At 38.5% G+C, this 19,057-nt stretch overlaps 2 protein-coding genes across 8 annotated transcripts; one reads left to right on the top strand and one right to left on the bottom strand.

The window, feature by feature from the left end:
* Nucleotides 1–1,841: 1,841 nt before the first annotated feature.
* Nucleotides 1,842–13,262, bottom strand: LOC137137527 (enolase-phosphatase E1-like). 7 transcript variants are annotated; one of them, XM_067523899.1, is made up of 8 exons: nucleotides 13,217–13,262; nucleotides 11,484–11,643; nucleotides 9,951–10,274; nucleotides 9,071–9,394; nucleotides 6,279–6,542; nucleotides 6,073–6,192; nucleotides 4,359–5,483; nucleotides 1,842–4,196 (listed from the first exon to the last, which is right to left on the bottom strand). In XM_067523899.1, exons 1-8 carry the CDS (start codon nucleotides 13,226–13,228, stop codon nucleotides 2,188–2,190), a joined length of 4,338 nt encoding a protein of 1,445 aa, XP_067380000.1. In that variant the 5' UTR covers nucleotides 13,229–13,262; the 3' UTR covers nucleotides 1,842–2,187. The 7 variants fall into 7 exon arrangements, with proteins under 7 accessions (XP_067380000.1, XP_067379999.1, XP_067379994.1 ...); XM_067523898.1 differs by having other exon boundaries at nucleotides 1,842–4,685; nucleotides 4,848–5,483; XM_067523893.1 differs by having other exon boundaries at nucleotides 1,842–5,483.
* A 39-nt stretch (nucleotides 13,263–13,301) lies between these two features.
* On the top strand, nucleotides 13,302–18,659 carry LOC137137548 (Fc receptor-like protein 4). The gene is made up of 9 exons (XM_067523991.1): nucleotides 13,302–13,383; nucleotides 13,796–13,855; nucleotides 14,567–14,824; nucleotides 14,923–15,162; nucleotides 15,603–15,845; nucleotides 16,582–16,701; nucleotides 16,935–17,000; nucleotides 17,160–17,234; nucleotides 17,815–18,659. Exons 1-9 carry the CDS (start codon nucleotides 13,353–13,355, stop codon nucleotides 17,904–17,906), a joined length of 1,185 nt encoding a protein of 394 aa, XP_067380092.1. The 5' UTR covers nucleotides 13,302–13,352; the 3' UTR covers nucleotides 17,907–18,659.
* The last annotated feature ends 398 nt before the right edge of the window (nucleotides 18,660–19,057 follow it).

Genomic DNA, 19,057 nt, shown 5'->3' with positions numbered 1-19,057 from the left:
GTAAAGTCTGTAAATCATTGACAGGCTGCTGACAGTTGCTTTATTGTATTAAATCAACTGATTCATGCAGTTTATTTTACAAATTTGCCAATGATGGATGTGTTCACCCAGACACATCAGTACAGATTCATTCTGTGTGACATGTTTCCTGTTACCAAAAACAGATGCATCTTCCTGTTCTAATGTCCAAATGCCACATTATTACAATAGGCTTCACGTTAAGCAGAAAATTAATTTATACATTGTTATAATGTGTGGGCTCAGTTGGTAGAGTGGCCGCCCACTGACCACTGACCACTCTAATGGATATTCTGAAAAAGACAAAATCTATAATTAAATAAAATACTCTAAAAGTCTGATTACAGTTGATTAAAATAAGAGATATTTGCCTTGAAGTGTATTGTGTTAATGTTTCTTTTACGTTAATTTGACTAATTTAATCAGATAAACACTGAGCAGTTATGGAAACTGGGAGATGTTATTTACAACTACTGGTCAAAACAAACATCACAGCTGGGATTTAAATAAAATGCTTCCACGAGATAATTACTGCAGAGATTAAAGGTTTTTAGCTTGTAACAAGTTATTCAACACTAACTGATGAGTAGCTGATCATCTGAACATGCTGATTTATCAGGTTCTTCCTGGTCATTCAATCTGAGATGATAATGCCAGGATTCATCGGGTTAAAGCTGTGATAGACTGGTTCAGGGACCATTTTGATGTGACCATTTCATCATTTTTCACTTGGATTGTCCAGTTTTACCCAACTGAGAATCTTTGGGATGTGCTGGAGAAAACCTAATCAATACATCATCAATTGGAGATGACTGAAACACTGCATGTAAATACACGTTTTGACATTGTATAAGCTCATTGAAACTTCTTTTTCTTATCCAAGTGGCTTCTTCAGATTGAATAAAGTTCTCTTCTTCTCTTCTTGTCAGAGATCTTAGGGATTTAGGAAGTTAGAGTTATAACCTTTACATCTTAATGACTCCACCCTGTGCTCACCTCCCGCCTTAACAAGCCTATTCAGGCCATGGTAGAGCAAAGTTCTACTCTGGAGGATATAACTGGGTTCCCTAGCCACTTTATTGAGACTGAAGAAGCTTTTTGGATAAGTAGCGAAACGTTTCTAACCAAGAGAAAGAAGTCCAGCTGACATGATTCAAGCTTCGGATGGCACAGTGAAATGTAGCTCTGAGCTGAGGCCACAGCGAGTCCTGCCTGAAAAAGGAAGTTCTTACCTACTTTATACTTGAGCTGTATTTCAGTCTGATGCTCAGTCAGCAACAAGACAACATGGAGGTCAGAGCTCTCTGCTTCACAGACTGTAAGTACTTTTTTTGTGATGTTCCTAAACTTTCTGTTGACCCCACATGTTCAGTCAAAAACCATATCTTAAATAATATTGTGTTTATTAAGCATGTGAGAAGTTTTGTTCTTACAAGATTTGTAACTTTTTCACCTTCAGAACTTTCAGTCATTACTAAATAGTTGTTCAGTGTTTATTCAGTTGTCAGGTTTGTGCTGCTTCCAGACTTTTAAAAGAGCTTCAGGTGTGTCCTCAGCTTAACAAAGTCCAGATAAAAAACTAAACATCGCAAGACTTGTTCTCTACAGAACATGAGAAAGTACCAGGGATAGTTAAAAGTTTCTGGAAAAGCGAAGAACCTGAATCCTGAGTTTAGAATATTTGATTTGTTAGGATCATCATTAGCTAACACAGCAAACATGAATATGATTCATTGAATCACAATAAACCATGATTATAACAATTTAACATTGGAAGTATCCATTGAAACAATAATAATACTAACAGAGGACACAATAAATCATACAGTATGTACAAATTTATTGCAAAATACAAAACTCATTTATTATTTTACTGTATTTATTTACATTTTTAAAGACAATAGAGCTAAACGTTGTTAAAATTAAATAACCAATGCCTTGTAAAGCACATGTCATTGTACCTGATTATAGTTCAAACAGAAAAGAAAAAGATCAAATGTTAACATTGTCTCCTGTTGTCTCAGTTTTTTTTGTCTTCTCATCAGCTGCATCTTCAACTGCTGTTTCATTATTTACAGATGTTGTTTTGTCTTTGTCATCTCCCCCCTTTTGATCTCCTTCTGTCTTTACTGGACTCGGTTTCTCCACAGTCCCAGTCTTCACGTCTCCTCATGGTGAGACATCAGTTTTTTGTTTCTTGTCATCAGCTGCATCTTCACCTGCTCCTTCATTATTTACAGATGTTGTTTTGTCTTTGTCATCTGATTCTTTTTGACCTCCTTCTCCCTTTGCTGGACTGGGTTTCTGCACCATCACAGTCTTCATGTCTCCTCCTGGTGAGACATAAGTTTCTTGTTGTCTTTCATCATCTATCACAATTTTAGATCCAGTTCCTAAATTCAGAGACTTTTCCTCACATTTCCTGTTTCTCTGAGCAGGTGAAATGTTGGATTTTGACTGTCCCATGTGCTGTTCTTGCTTTATTTCCTCCTCCTGATCTCCTTCTGTCTTTACTGGACTCGGATTCTCCAAAGTCCCAGTCTTCATGTCTCCTCCTGGTGAGACATCAGTTTTTTGTGTCTTGTCATCAGCTGCATCTTCACCTGCTGCTTCATTATTTACAGATGTTGTTTTGTCTTTGTCATCTCCCTCCGCTTGACCTCCTTCTGTCTTTGCTGGACTCAGTTTCTCCACGGTCCCAGTCTTCATGTCTCCTCCTAGTGAGACATCAGTTTTTTGTGTTTTGTCATCAGCTGCATCTTCACCTGCTGCTTCATCATTTACAGATGTTGTTTTTTCTTTGTCATCTCCTTCTTTTTGATCTCCTTCTGTCTTTGCTGGACTCGATTTCTCCACAGTCCCAGTCTTCATGTCTCCTCCTGGTGAGACATCAGTTTTTTGTGTCTTGTCATCAGCTGCATCTTCACCTGCTGCTTCATTATTTACAGATGTTGTTTTGTCTTTGTCATCTCCCTCCGCTTGACCTCCTTCTGTCTTTGCTGGACTCAGTTTCTCCACGGTCCCAGTCTTCATGTCTCCTCCTAGTGAGACATCAGTTTTTTGTGTTTTGTCATCAGCTGCATCTTCACCTGCTGCTTCATCATTTACAGATGTTGTTTTTTCTTTGTCATCTCCTTCTTTTTGATCTCCTTCTGTCTTTGCTGGACTCGATTTCTCCACAGTCCCAGTCTTCATGTCTCCTCCTGGTGAGACATCAGTTTTTTGTGTCTTGTCATCAGCTGCATCTTCACCTGCTGCTTCATTATTTACAGATGTTGTTTTGTCTTTGTCATCTCCCTCCGCTTGACCTCCTTCTGTCTTTGCTGGACTCAGTTTCTCCACGGTCCCAGTCTTCATGTCTCCTCCTAGTGAGACATCAGTTTTTTGTGTTTTGTCATCAGCTGCATCTTCACCTGCTGCTTCATCATTTACAGATGTTGTTTTTTCTTTGTCATCTGATTCTTTTTGACCTCCTTCTCCCTTTGCTGGACTGGGTTTCTGCACCATCACAGTCTTCATGTCTCCTCCTGGTGAGACATAAGTTTCTTGTTGTCTTTCATCATCTATCACAATTTTAGATCCAGTTCCTACATTCAGAGACTTTTCCTCACATTTCCTGTTTCTCTGAGCAGGTGAAATGTTGGTTTTTGACTGTCCCATGTGCTGTTCTTGCTTTATTTCCTCCTCCTGATCTCCTTCTGTCTTTACTGGACTCGGATTCTCCAAAGTCCCAGTCTTCATGTCTCCTCCTGGTGAGACATCAGTTTTTTGTGTCTTGTCATCAGCTGCATCTTCACCTGCTGCTTCATTATTTACAGATGTTGTTTTGTCTTTGTCATCTCCCTCCGCTTGACCTCCTTCTGTCTTTGCTGGACTCAGTTTCTCCACGGTCCCAGTCTTCATGTCTCCTCCTAGTGAGACATCAGTTTTTTGTGTCTTGTCATCAGCTGCATCTTCACCTGCTGCTTCATCATTTACAGATGTTGTTTTTTCTTTGTCATCTCCTTCTTTTTGATCTCCTTCTGTCTTTGCTGGACTCGATTTCTCCACAGTCCCAGTCTTCATGTCTCCTCCTGGTGAGACATCAGTTTTTTGTGTCTTGTCATCAGCTGCATCTTCACCTGCTGCTTCATTATTTACAGATGTTGTTTTGTCTTTGTCATCTCCCTCCGCTTGACCTCCTTCTGTCTTTGCTGGACTCAGTTTCTCCACGGTCCCAGTCTTCATGTCTCCTCCTAGTGAGACATCAGTTTTTTGTGTTTTGTCATCAGCTGCATCTTCACCTGCTGCTTCATCATTTACAGATGTTGTTTTGTCTTTGTCATCTGATTCTTTTTGACCTCCTTCTCCCTTTGCTGGACTGGGTTTCTGCACCATCACAGTCTTCATGTCTCCTCCTGGTGAGACATAAGTTTCTTGTTGTCTTTCATCATCTATCACAATTTTAGATCCAGTTCCTACATTCAGAGACTTTTCCTCACATTTCCTGTTTCTCTGAGCAGGTGAAATGTTGGATTTTGACTGTCCCATGTGCTGTTCTTGCTTTATTTCCTCCTCCTGATCTCCTTCTGTCTTTACTGGACTCGATTTCTCCACAGTCCCAGTCTTCATGTCTCCTCCTGGTGAGACATCAGTTTTTTGTGTTTTGTCATCAGCTGCATCTTCACCTGCTGCTTCATCATTTACAGATGTTTTTTTGTCTTTGTCATCTCCTTCTTTTTGATCTCTTTCTGTCTTTGCTGGACTCGATTTCTCCACAGTCCCAGTCTTCATGTCTCCTCCTGGTGAGACATCGGTTTTTTGTGTCCTGTCATCAGCTGCATCTTCACCTGCTGCTTCATTATTTACAGATGTTGTTTTGTCTTTGTCATCTCCCTCCTCTTGACCTCCTTCTGTCTTTGCTGGACTCAGTTTCTCCACGGTCCCAGTCTTCATGTCTCCTCCTGGTGAGACATCAGTTTTTTGTGTCTTGTCATCAGCTGCATCTTCACCTGCTCCTTCATTATTTACAGATGTTGTTTTGTCTTTGTCATCTGATTCTTTTTGACCTCCTTCTCCCTTTGATGGACTGGGTTTCTGCACCATCACAGTCTTCATGTCTCCTCCTGGTGAGACATAAGTTTCTTGTTGTCTTTCATCATCTATCACAATTTTAGATCCAGTTCCTACATTTAGAGACTTTTCCTCACATTTCCTGTTTCTCTGAGCAGGTGAAATGTTGGCTTTTGACTGTCCCATGTGCTGTTCTTGCTTTATTTCGTCCTCGGTTTGAAGCACATCTCCCAGGTCTTTAGTCAAAGATTTGTTGTTCTTTTCTTGTTCTGCTTCCTTCTCCAGTTTCTCCATCTCTCCTTTGTCTGTTTCTCTTTTTATGAGAGGATCCTGTTCTGAATCCTTACTTGAAGTGTCGTTTTTCTTCTGTAATCCAGTCATCATTTCTTTATCCTCATAGCTGTTCGGTTCACCTAAATGCAGATACAGCAGTTACACAAAAAATAAAAAATAAAACATTTAATGGCAACAAAATGATGCAAACCATTGCTTAGAATGGAGCCAAAATGGTGGCCAGTTTTACACTTGCTCTAAACCCTCAAAGTTGGCATTTAATCTCTGCAAACACAGTGGTTTTCTTAGGTTTTGGCACAAAACCATCTAGGTAAGGAGTAGGTATTTAAAAAAGGATAGTATCAGTATAAGAAATGTGTAGTGTGCCACAAAAATCTGTACTAATACTTCACATGACGTCCATGACTGGTTGACACAACAACTGTAGCAGTTGTCTCACACTGTTCTCAAGCTCCAGTCTTCTGTGTAAAGGACCTTTGTTTTGTAACTCGTCCACCACCCCTGCTTCCTCCAGACAAACATTTAACAGTTTATATTCTACAAAAAGATCTTATGATGATCTCTACAGTCTCACTTTACTACAACAACAAATCAATTTTACCTCTTGATGATACCTGACCCTTTGTAAAAACAAAAATTCAGCAGACAATGCATTTTAATAAAAACACACAATAGATAAATAGATTTAAAGTTTGATGTCTGACTTACTGGTTCTGTTTTGTCTCCATTTCCACACAACAAAAGCAGCAACCAGAACAAATAAAATGGCAAATACTATCGCAATGATGGTTGAAGTATATGAATGAGATGACTCAGTGAAGAATTCATCTGAAATTAAAAAAAAAAACACAGACAACTTGTTAATTAAAACTGCACAGCAGATGTTTGTTGACAAAAATAAAACTTTAATCAACCTGGAACATCGATCGCTGTTTCTCTGCTCTGGTTGATGTTGTTCTGTTGGATTTTACAGATGAATCTGTTTTTGTGTCTCTTCTCCACAGTGACACTGCTGCTGACAGTGTAGAGGTCATAAGGACCTTTGACTGTCTCTGTACGTCCAGCAGAGAGGACGTTTCCCTCACCGTCCAACCACAACACCTCAGGCTCTGGATACCAGCCTTTAGACTCACAATGTAACACTCCACTGCTGACTGTGTCCACCTCAATAACAGCACCTGATGATAAGAAATAAAATGAAGAAAATTCAGAAGTACCACCTGTTTATCATATATTTACAGGTATTGACTGATAATGACTGTACATCCCTGGTTTTCTGCATGGACAAGCTCCTCCTTCAGTAATGAATACAATTTTGAAATGCACACTTGCAATATAAAGGGGGGAAACACATGTATTTTTTTAATTTTTTTGTTGTTTGTTTTCACCAATCTAATGGTTGTAAAAGAATAAAATAAATAAAAAATAAAAAAAAGATCCTTTGCAGCAAAAACTACCTGACCAATCTTGACCATTGTACTGATCAATTTTGATTGATATTCAGGTGTGATGTCCTCCAAGGGCTTCTGCAGAAATTCCCAAAGATTTCCTGTGCTGGTTGGGCAGTGTTCTTTCTCACACCAGCTGATGGGATTCAGATCTCGTGATTGAATTGGCCAAGCTTTTACCAACAGTATTTCAGCAGCTACGCTCTTCTCCAGCTAATTCTTACACAACCAGGAAGAGTGCTTCATTGTCTTTAAAATGAAGTCATCCCCAGTTAGTTAGTGCCCAGAGGGAATGTCAGGCGGTACGAAGTGGAATCCTGCCACAGTCCCCAGCCGTACTTCCTGTTTCCTGGCTTTTATTTTGTAGACCCTCCATCCCTCATTTCCTGTTTCCACAGTTCACTCCTGCACCTCATCAGCAGCCCTGATTGTTTTCACCTGTTCCCCTGACTATTTAAACCCAGCTCACCCCACTCTCTGCAATATTGTCTCTGTGCATTTCTACAGAAGCTTCCAGTCTGTAGCTGCATTGTGCTTTGGATCCTGGTTGTCCTGTTTGCTCGATCTGTTGGCTGCCAACTGTCTGCTTGCTTATCTGCTGCCTGCCTCAACATTGCTCGACTTGGATATGTCTTCACCTGAACCTCCACCTCTCAATCGTAAATTCCCTGCTTCTTCTTTTGGATCTGAACTGGATGAAAACATTGTGAATTGTATAGTGTAAGTCAATATTGGATTGGATCTGAATTTCTTACTGGTGATTTTGGACATGGATAATTTGTGTGGAATTGCATTTGGACTGACTGGATACTGATTCACATTTTGAGTGTAATTAGTTGTCGTCATATCCTCTTTGTAACTGACATTGTTCATTACTGGCTGTATTCTGAGTCATCTCACTGTGGATCTTAATATTGTGTGATTTGTCTCTTTTACATTCTTCAAAGTTCATTTCTCACCTGGACTCCTGACAAGTGTCAAGTTATCTTATTTATCTGCATTACCTGGTCATCTCTCTCACTAGTATTTCTACTCAGTCTTCAGATAACATTTGTCCTCAGTCTCTGCTCCACAAGTGCCTGTCTCTCTGTTACAGTGTCCCAGACTTCCTCTCCCAGTCACTTGACAGTACTCACCTGGAACCGCATCCACCCTCTGGCTGTCCCCACAAATCTGCGTTCCCTCTCAATATTGATTATCAAAGACTTTTTAAGCAATTTTAGGAATTTTATCCATGTACTGTGAGGAACAAGATTCTCTGCTCTAATGAGAAAGCTTTAATGGTTTGGCGTCAATTCTTGTGAGCAAAGGTTCAGTTTCCAACATGGCGACACAGCAAAGACCACACAGGAGCAGCTTAGGAACAACTCTGTGAATGTCCTAGAGTGGCCCAACCAGAGGCCTGACTTGAACCCTATTAAACATATCTGGAGAGATCTGAAAATGGCTGTCCACTAACCCCATTGTCCATCCCATCCAACCTGACTGAGATTAAGAGGATTTGCAAAGAAGAATGACAATCCTCCAATCCGGGTGTACAAAACTTATCACGTCATACCCAATACCCATACCCAATTGCTGCCAAAGGTGCTTCAAAGTACTGAGTAAAGTGTCTGAAAGTATTCAGGGGTTTGATGTTTTGCCCAAGGAGGGACCAGGATTTGAAGCAGTGAGCCATGGACTGCCTTACCAACGTGTGTGAGTGTGTGAAATTTACAGACCTTTTTGTAAAATTTTGTTTTCACTTTGTCATTATGCAGTAATGAGAAATATTACATTTAAGCTGTAATATCGGGCTGCAAAATGGAAGGATGAGCCAAATGTAAACTCTGATTATGGGTTTACTGAGCATTTACTTATTTTGAGATGTTTTAACTCCTGGGAGGGCATGGGGGAACAAAATCACTCCCATGAGTGTGTCAGGCAGTTAATGCTGAAAGTAAGTTGGTTTGACAACTAGTCTGTGCTCAAATATGCTTTGCGTGTGTGATTTGTGATCTAGTTACAATCATTTGAATAAAACCAAGTGTTAGGCTTTTTCTTGCCAATGAATGTTTAAAATGTTTTCAGAGGCAAATGTTTGGGGCCCCACTATGGAAAAACAAAATGGCAAAAATGCTCACCATTGGCCAAACACCTCTCTAAAGGCACTGTACAGTAGAGCAAAGTTGCCCAAAACCTGTTGAGTAGGAATCCTTTTAGTCTATGCACTGTGTGAAATACACCATCAGAGTCTAGGACTGACACTGTTTACTCACCAACAATAAGTTGAACACTAGATTCTGTGCTCAGTCCTGGAATAAAGCACTTGTACGTTCCCTGATCAGAGAGCTTCACTTTGGACAGTTTCAGGGACACGTCTCCCTGTTTCAGCCTGTCCACAGACACTGCCGTTCTTCCCTTGTAGGATGGGTTTTGATCAGACAGACGGTCTTCACCAAACCGTCTCACATGGACAAATCTGGGCTTCAAGTCAAGTCTCGACCACTCCAGCGTCTCATTTACAGTATCAGTGTCTGGTTTCACGTGGCATGGCAAAGTGATGTTATCACCGACCACTGCCATCATTGGCTCAGATTGATCTAGAGACAGAACAGGAATAGAGCTACATGATTTGACACAGGGTCAAAGATATTACAAATAATTCCTGAGGATGCCTGTATCACATTCTATGGATTTTTTTTTTTTTTTTTTTAATGGTTTTCAAAAGACCTTTTCAAATGAGAATTTTAACTTGATGTGACAGAAAAAGTTAATGGATGAACACAGGATTCATTGTCTGAGAAAAGAACTGGGAAACTTTTTTTTTTTTTTTTTTTCTTTGTGTGATTTGTGATCTATTTACAGTCATTTGAATAAAACTAAAATGCATTACAAATGGAAAAGTATTAGGCTTTTTCTTGGCAATGAATGTTTTATTAAAATGTGTGTTCACAGAGGCATATCCTCAGGAGAGGCAAATTCGCAAAAATGCTCGCCATTAGCCAATCACTTCTCTAAAGCTGCATAAAAGGCACTATGCAGTGGAGCAGAGCTTACCAAAAACCCGTTAAGTAGGACTTCTTTTAGTCTATTTACTGTGTGAAAGACGGACACCATGGATTCCATTAGAGTGTAGGACTGACGCTGTTTACTCACCAACAATAAGTTGAACACTAGATTCTGTGCTCAGTCCTGGAATAAAGCACTTGTACGTTCCCTGATCAGAGAGCTTCACTTTGGACAGTTTCAGGGACACATCTCCCTGTTTCAGCCTGTCCACAGACACTGAAGTTCTTCCCTTGTAGGATGGGTTTTGATCAGCCAGACGGTCTTCACCAAACCGTCTCACATGGACAAATCTGGGCTTCAGGTCAAGTCTCGACCACTCCAGTGTCTCTTTTAAAGTGTCAGTCTCTGGTTTCACGTAGCATGGCAAAGTGATGTTATCACCGACCACTGCCATTATTGGCTCAGATTGACCTGGAGACAGAATAGGAATAGAGCTACATGATTTCACACAGGGTCAAAAATATTTCAAATAATTCCTTAAGGATCCCTGTATTACATTCTATGGATTTTTTTTTCCAAGACACTTTCTCAAATGAGAATCTCAACTTGACATGACACAAAAACTGTACTGTGGAAATAAGAGGCAGCGGGATGTGGTTAGCACTCCTGTCTCACAGAAGTGCATGGGTTTGAACCCACAGGCCAGCTCTGGCTTTTCTGTACTGAGTTATTTTCTATTATCCATAGCTTTGAATGGTTACTTGTCTCGTGCAAGTCCTCCTGCCCAGTGTCAACAGGGATTGGCCCCAGCACCCCACGACCCTTAACAGGATAAGCAGTATTGATGTGGTATGATAGATTGATAGAAGTTAAAAGGCTGTAAGACATCAATATCATGCTGCATTAGCTGTTGGGGGACACATTTCTGTTGGTGAGTTTGGAGGTTGTTTTTTTTAAATTCTCTTTCATGACTGGAAAGCATCACCACAGTAGGTCAGTACTGTGGCTACAGTAAGTAGAGAAATGCCACAGTACCTTTTGTGTGTGTGACTGTACTCTGGCAGTTTAATGACTTGTCATTGAGGCACTGCAACTTGTTAAGTTATTCCAAATAATGTATCTTCCTTTTTGTACTACTACTACTTGGTGTTAAGATATTTCAGAGTAGGTAAATACGGTGTCCCAACAAAGTTTGTCACAGTGAGACACACCAGCAGTAAGACTAATAAAAATCACTATGAAAGAAGAATTTGATCAAATCTGCTATATTTCAAAAGAGAACAGCAACACAATTGATAACTAGCTTGTGCACTAGTTGGGGGGTAAAAAACAACTACTCAGTCACTATATGGCAGCAGTTATCACACCAACTGTTCAAGGTCCAACAATAAACTCAAACAATTTCACTTTCTTTTTCACCATAACCTGGCCTGCACCTACTGTGGTTAAACATTAACTTAAAAAAAAATACGTCTACATTTACAAAACCTCTTTCTGGCAGTTGTGTGTAACAATTGTTTCACACAATGCATCTGGCATTGAAATGGAAGTGTTATTTTGGTAATCCCCAGATTGGTTAATAACAACTTATTACATTATGTATAAACAATAACTGTCTTTTCTGTAAGATTCAGATGTTTAGAATAAAGCCAGTGCTCGTATTCAATAAAATCCACTTACTGGTGTACTTGTTTAAAATAAATAATTTTGACCTTTTTGTACCTCCATCAAAGCCTATTAGGAGAAGAAAGGTAGTAGCAGAATGCAAAATCAGAGCATATAATGCACCATGTCGAGATTTGCAGGACATTCTGTCAGTACGGAGCTGCATCAGGAAGAGCTAAAAATAGAAAAAAAATAAAATTCAAAACAAAAATTATGTGGGTGTAATATGACCTATGTTAGAATCAGGAAAATCAATGTCTGATGTTGTTCTGCTGCAAAATATTTACATTACTAATGATGTTGTTGCTTTTGATTTTATGTATTACATGATTGCATGTGATGCTACATTTTATTTACAATTATAAGAAATGTAATATAAAAAGAATTACCTGTTTTCTCAGTCTGCCAGCGTATCACAATCTTTCAATATGAAAAATAATCAACATGAGGCTGGTCGATCTTATCTAGAGCTGACTAGACTGTTTGCGCAGTAGCCTATAACTTAGTTTAATATTAACTTTCAGTTAATGTCTTTTGTTAATGTGTTACGTCTGAGCCCTAATCCTGTTGCCAGGTAGGCGATAACCAAGTCCTCAAGCAAATGAAACAAGGGAAAAGATCAGTTTACTTTTTAGGTTTAGTAACCTAATAGTATGTTGTAGATGACAGGTCTGCTGATCAGCAGGGTAGGACTTCTGTTTGATGCCAAAGATGTAATGAATAGATTGTCCAAACTGAAACGTTTAAACTATTGGGTGAAAAACAAATTGTTTTTGTAGATATATTATTACTATATTCTTCAGAAGATGAATCCCAATGATCTGATCCCCATGAGTTTTACTCTAGCACCACCATGAGGTTCACATATTTAGTTTTTAGTAAAATGTCTATTTGGATGACATAAACATTCATGTTCATCGCTTTAGGGTGAATCCAAATATGTGTGGTCATCCTGTAGCTTATCATGTCATTATTTCAGTTTGCATTATTTCAGTTTGCCTCAGTTTGTACCGGTGTCCAGTCAATAATCATCCACATGTCTTTTAATAGTTTTTTCCAAGTACTGCTACTAACTACTAGATTCTACAGAAACTGCCCTTTTTTTTAAATCCGCTTCATCTCTTGATTAAACAACTTTTTAGCAACCAACATGTCATCCAATCCTCCCATCCATCTCTGGCATTTGTCCCTACCCTCTGATACTTCCCACTGAACAGTTTGTTAAAATAGTACTGCCACGTCGAGTGGCAGCGCACCCCTTTTTTGGCCCTAGGCAACAAGATGTCAGATATCGTGCCTTGCCTCACCAAAATAGCAGCCACTTTTACACTTTTTTTTGTTGTTGTTACTTCAAACCCTCAAAAACTCAGGATGATGTGAAGGTCTCCAGTTAACTACAGCCACTAGGTGTCGCCAAACACTAATACATACAGTATGTGTTGGTCATTTTTAGTGGTACAAATGACCTACATAGTCATATTTTAAGGGATCACAATCTCTATTCTAACCGGCACAGGCAAACTTTATCATCTGGGTAAAGGATTGGATATCTCACAAGAGAGCACCTATGCCCCCCCACCCCCACCCCACCCGTTAACATGGTGTGACATAACTTTACATTCTTTATATTCATATTGTATTTAAAGACAATGGTTACTTCTTGACATGACAGAAATATTCATCTTATTCCTATTACATAAAATAGCACATTGCCTCTAAACTCAGGGAGTGTAAGTTTATCTACCTACCATTACAGACATCTGCCCCACAGTGGTGTTTGTCTTGAGCACCAGAAATAATGTCAACAGGAAGAGGAAGTTCTCTGCTAGATCACACTGTATTCAGCTTAAACGAGCTTTGATATTCAGTTAGCAAGACAGCACCATGGGGGTTACTGCTCTCCACATCAGACTGTGTGAGTAATAAATGTTTTTACCATTTATTCTTTTTTTATATAACCAAACAAAACAATTTTAACATATAATCATTTGACTTAATGCAGTAATTATCCAAACACACAAGAGATAAATAACTTGAATATAGCTATTTCTGTGTGGTGTTTAGATACATCTATAGCCTTTTGTAAGAATCTACATATGAAATATACTGATACAATTAGGATTTACATTTTTGTCTATCGCAACTGATGCTGAATAAACTTCCTACTTATTGTAATGTTATTATAATTGTAGTGTTGAGCAGCTGCCAAGATTTTGTGTCTGTCTCAAACATCTCATGTTAGAATCAGGAAAAGTCTACAATGATCTTACCTGTAAAGTGAGCCAGTAGTACAAAGCATTTACAGATCTCATCTTTTGTATCTCCAGTGATGCATTTTTCGATGGTGCTGGTTGCATGTGTGCAGCAAAGCTTTCCTCATGCATTTGGTAAGTAACACTAACTATTACTAGTAGGCAGCTACTTTGAGATACAAAGTCCTATATAGCTCCTGGTACATCAACTGGTACATCAATGAAGGCTTGTGCTTCAGCTCGATAGAATTTCCTCTTCTTTTACTTTGAACGTAACACAAAACCATTCAAATTCCGTGGTAAAATAAAGTACAGGAGTTTAGACTGTACTGCAATGATTGACAGTGGTCCCATGGATCTTACAATTCATCTTTTGTTGAACTTTAGCCTTGAAGATGAATAATTTGTATTTTTTATACATCAAGCACCAAGGAGTTCATTCTTACGCTGATGGCATGCTACAACCTATAAGTATCAGATCCAACTGGGAATTTTACTAGTTGTGTTGCTGAAAACCTACCTGTAACATTAAATGCCAGATGTCCTGCAATCTAAATCAAATAAATGGTCATTTTAATTGGCATTTCCAACTTCATCCACACGATCCCTATTGAGCTTAATAGTCTATCAATAACAATAAAGGTGCCCCCAGCTCTGAGTTGAAACTGATCCAAAATGAAGCAGCTTCATTGTTAATCATGGGAGGACATTGCAGTAGATTTAGTCCTAGAGCTCCAAATTGTTCATGTAAACTTCTGATTCTGCAACATCCGTCCATTTTTTTTTATACACTATGTAGCTTGTTTCTTCTGGAGGAATCTATGTTTTACCCTGTTTTTGATTCAGATAGAGCTTTTAGCATCATTCCAACAAGATTGCAGCTCTTTGAATACGAAGCCGTATCATTCAGCTGTGAAGGGTTTAATGTCTCCACTGGATGGAAAGTGAAGAACATCAAGGAATCCATTTCAAAGTGTTCAGATGGTCCAGTGACATCAGGAATCACCTGCACCATTCCATATGCCTTTGAAACAGACAGTGGAGAATACTGGTGTGAAGGGGAAGGTGGAGGAAGAAGTAACACGGTCACCATCAATGTCAATGGTATGTTTAGTGCTTGTAGATTTTTTCCAATAAATTAGGAATTTATCAGTGATAAATCTGATGCCTCAACATCCATTCTGTCATCCTACCTTGATTAGCTGGTTCTGTGATCCTGGAGAGTCCTGTTCTCCCTGTGATGGAGGGAGAAACTGTGACTCTGCGCTGTAGAAACAAGAAATTCTCCAACCTCACAGCTCATTTCTATAAAGACGACCTCCTCACTAGGACCAGTGACACAGGAAACATGACCATCCACAGTGTTTCTGAGGCTCATGAGGGCCTATACAAATGTGTCTCTGGAGCTGAAAGTTCACCAGTAAGCCCACTGACTGTCAGAGGTAAAAGTTTTTGTATTCTTAAAATGAACTTCAAACCCTGCAGGCACATATGGTAACTCTCAGGCTTTAGGACACAATGTACTGTACTTACTTTACTGGAAACTTTCCCAAAGTGCTGGACAGTGCTGTTTTGGCCAGTCCTGCTGCATTACATGCTGACGCTTACGGTACCAGTTTGCCTCCTTATCGATGCACAGGACTTTCAGTGAAGTGCACTGGAAACCACAGTGCTTCAGTGATGTACTATATAAAAAGGAAGGTCTCATAGTGAGGTGGGCGAAGTGGTGGATGTTAGAACAAAACACAGGACTTTGCCACAGGAGACTAGGGTACGACTCTATTGGGGGACATTGCGTGTTTAAATATTTGTTACGCAATGTGACACTTGGTTACTGCATGTAAGCAGGTAAATAAGAAACATGTTTTATGCCATTTCTCAGGTCATGTGATCTTGGAGAGTCCTGATCTTCCTGTATCCGAAGGAGAAGGTGTGACTCTACGCTGTAAAAAGAAAGGAACTCACTTTGACCTCACAGCTGATTTCTATAAAAATGGCCACGTTATCAGTACCAGCTCCACAGGAGACATGATCATCAAAAGTGTTTCCAAGTCTGATGAAGGACTTTACAAGTGCAGCATCTCTGGAGCCAGAGAATCAACAGAGAGACGGCTGTTAGTCAAAGGTGAGTGAGGTAGAAATTCAATTATTATATAAACCATTTTTTTACCTTTTGCTTGTTTTGTACAGAAAGTGGTGCACCGATTCAAATTCTACAAAGTGACCTAAGAAATATAATGTTTTTGATTTTTTTTTTTTTGTTGTTTTTTTGTACAGCTAAATCAGCTCTGTGCAGCTGTAAATGTACACACTGGTAGAGTTGGGTGTGTTAGCTGCTATTGTCTTGTAAACATCACACTCTGGTAGTGTATGAGTCAATAGAGGCTCCTATTGTACAATAAAGAAAAACTTTTAAATCAAACTTTTTTATTTTAAATTCTAGTGTATAGTGGCTCTGTGGCACAAAGTGAAGACACAAATCTACAATGCAAAGACAGAACAGGGAGGACTGAAGCAAAACTTACAGTAAAGTTTCCAGTAACAAGCTTATAGTCCGAATAGGAAACAAAAATACACTTACCACCTTAAACATAGTCGAACAGTGCTGAGTATACTATGGCTGCAATTAATGATTATGTACTTTTATCTATTTATTTAACTTTGCAGATTTTCTTATTTGACTTATTAATTGCTTTATATTGGATGTTTTATGAAACACATTAATGGTATATTTTGAAATAGCTGACATCTCTGATGGTCTTGATCCTAACCAAACTTTGTTGTCCTTCTTTAAAAGACCCTTTCCTTGGCCTTTGTTTTGTCTTTGCTGTCTCAGCTAAATCTTTCTTTTGTCTTTCCAGCATTTCACAGAGAGACTATCTTTAGTCACCTTAATTACACCCTGCTCTGCACCGCTATTGCAGTTGTAGTGACGCTGCAGATGCTGGTGATCGGACTACTTTACTGGAAGAAGCAGCTAGGTACAAACATGACAGTTAACACAAACTATACTACAAAAAGTTTACATTTAAATTGTAGCTGATAACATTTGCAACATAGACCTTAACATGCAGTCACAAAGTTAAGAAGAAATAAGGTATAAAATAAGTAATTTTTTCAGTTTATATTAGGATGGTTATCTGTTCTTACTGTTCTTCAAATTCCTTCTGCAGAAATAAGGATGATAATAAACATTTTACCTCTGATGTTTTAGTTCTACTGGAAGTCAAGATGAATGATCCAAACAAGGACATGTATACTGCTGACAAAAAAAAGAAAGGTAATTGAATGCAGTTTGAGGTAATAAATAATTTGTCTGCATGTAAAGTTCAACAGCAGTTGATTCGTGTCAAGTTTTATTGGAGCCAGAAATCTTTGAGAACCACATTGTTAGAAATTCACATCGTCTCAGTTGGTCATACTCAGTGTTTTGTTTTAGACACTGCAGACGCTTCTGATAATTTGAGCGACTGGCTTGAGGGAAACCAAAGCACAAACTCACAGCCTGAAAAAGGTAAGATAGCAGCCGCAGGCACCTTAGCCTGCCGCCTACAGCTGCTACGTGTGTGTCTGTTTTTTTTTTTTTTAATATGACACTTTCACATGCTACAGTGTAATAATAGCATAGTTGATGTGGCATGTTGTTTATGGCTCTTGATTGTGCAGTTTCTTAAAGGTCAGTTGTCTAAAACTATTTTCCTACTGAAGCGTATTGAGACAGTTTCGCTTTTTTGTAACTATATCTGAGACTAGTTTTGGTAAAGACCTGGTGTTATGGCCCTTTTTGATTCACTATCAATAATTTCAAACATATTTTATTAATTCAATGTTGATAAGTAAAGAACGTCCTTGCGGTAGGAAGTAGCAAAACTCGCTAAATCACAACATAAGTGTCAGCGAAGAGGTTAATAAATTTCCAACACATTAATCATTTACATATCCTCAGCATGAAAAATATCAGACCTTTATTTACATTGAATGGGGTCATTGTGGATGCCACTGACAGACAGACCTTCCCATTTCCATCTGAACTGGCTTTGATAATATCCTTAGTGGTAACAGGACGACTTCACTTTCTTTTGTTTCCAAACCAGAACTAACAGTATCCAGCTTCATGAAGACAGCACCTACCGATCCACCTCCAACAGATCAGGAGCAAGAATATTCTACTATCCAATTTTTTTGACTGGCTTTTAATATATATATAATCAAAGTCTGAAGAATTACTTTTAATAAATTTTCACATTTAGAATAGACAAACCTAAGAAAGAAGGTAAATTGTCTCATGATGAAGGTTTGTAGTTGCGATGATGGTAAAGCCACACACACAGTCTTCAGTCTGGTTGTAGCTACTATTAAATTACATCTTTTTGTATTTATTTTTCTTACAGGTCACTGATAAAAGAGTGAAAGAGATGGAGAGACTGTTTACAAAGTATGTTAATACTTAAACTCTGCCCAGTAAAAGTTTTATATAATTTGAGCATTTGATAGCAACTTAAACAGAAATGTATTTGTGGGACTTTGACTTGTGTACTGGCAGCTTCTCAAAAACAGATGTCCTCAGTCTTTCTTTGCTTTTGGAGCTGGTTTATTTGGGTCCTTTTTTGGTCTTGGTTTTTACCTGTCCCTTGTTTATTTGGTAGGTTTTACTTGTGTTTTATTTATAGAGTTGATTTGCAGTCTGCTATATCAACTGTTGTGAACCAGAGCTGCTTCTTTATTTTATTTTATTTTTTTTTTACCTTTAGGCTTCAATTGGTTATTCTACAGAAATTAACTAAATACTAAATCTCTTTTGGATCTTGAAAACTAACATTCTTATTTTGGACTGTGCCTGACCCTTTATGTTTTAATGGAAATATTTTACTTGGAACTGAATCACTTTGATTTTGGATTTGTCATCCTGACTTTAAACCTACTGGTCCTTTGAGTCTTTGCATTTGGGATCTTCTACACCATAGTTTTTCAGTCTCGAAAACAGTGATATCTGTCAACTTCCCAGTTGTCTAAATTAAGATGCTTTGCTATATCTTCCAATCCATTTATTTTTTATTTTTTAACTTTTTCTGGTAACTATTTGGGAAATTAAATATAAAGTAATAATCAATATAGAGAAGCTGTAAGATAAAAGATGGATATTGTTAAAATAAATGTCTTAGTAGTCTCTTAACTTTCTTAAAAGAAGAAATGTACTTTGTGTAGTTTTGCAGTAGAAATGCAGTGTTTTGTAATTTTGTTACTCAACTATTTAGAATTTTATAAAAGCATTGACAGTTTTTTTGCGTCTGTTTACATTTTTTCTCTTAATAACTGGCCATGCAATGACTTAAAATC

The sequence above is a fragment of the Channa argus genome, chromosome 12 (assembly GCF_033026475.1).
Source record: "Channa argus isolate prfri chromosome 12, Channa argus male v1.0, whole genome shotgun sequence".
Classification (NCBI taxonomy): Eukaryota; Metazoa; Chordata; class Actinopteri; order Anabantiformes; family Channidae; genus Channa; species Channa argus.
The sequence above is the reverse complement of the archived record's forward strand: the minus strand, read 5'-3'. Positions and strand labels throughout refer to the sequence as shown.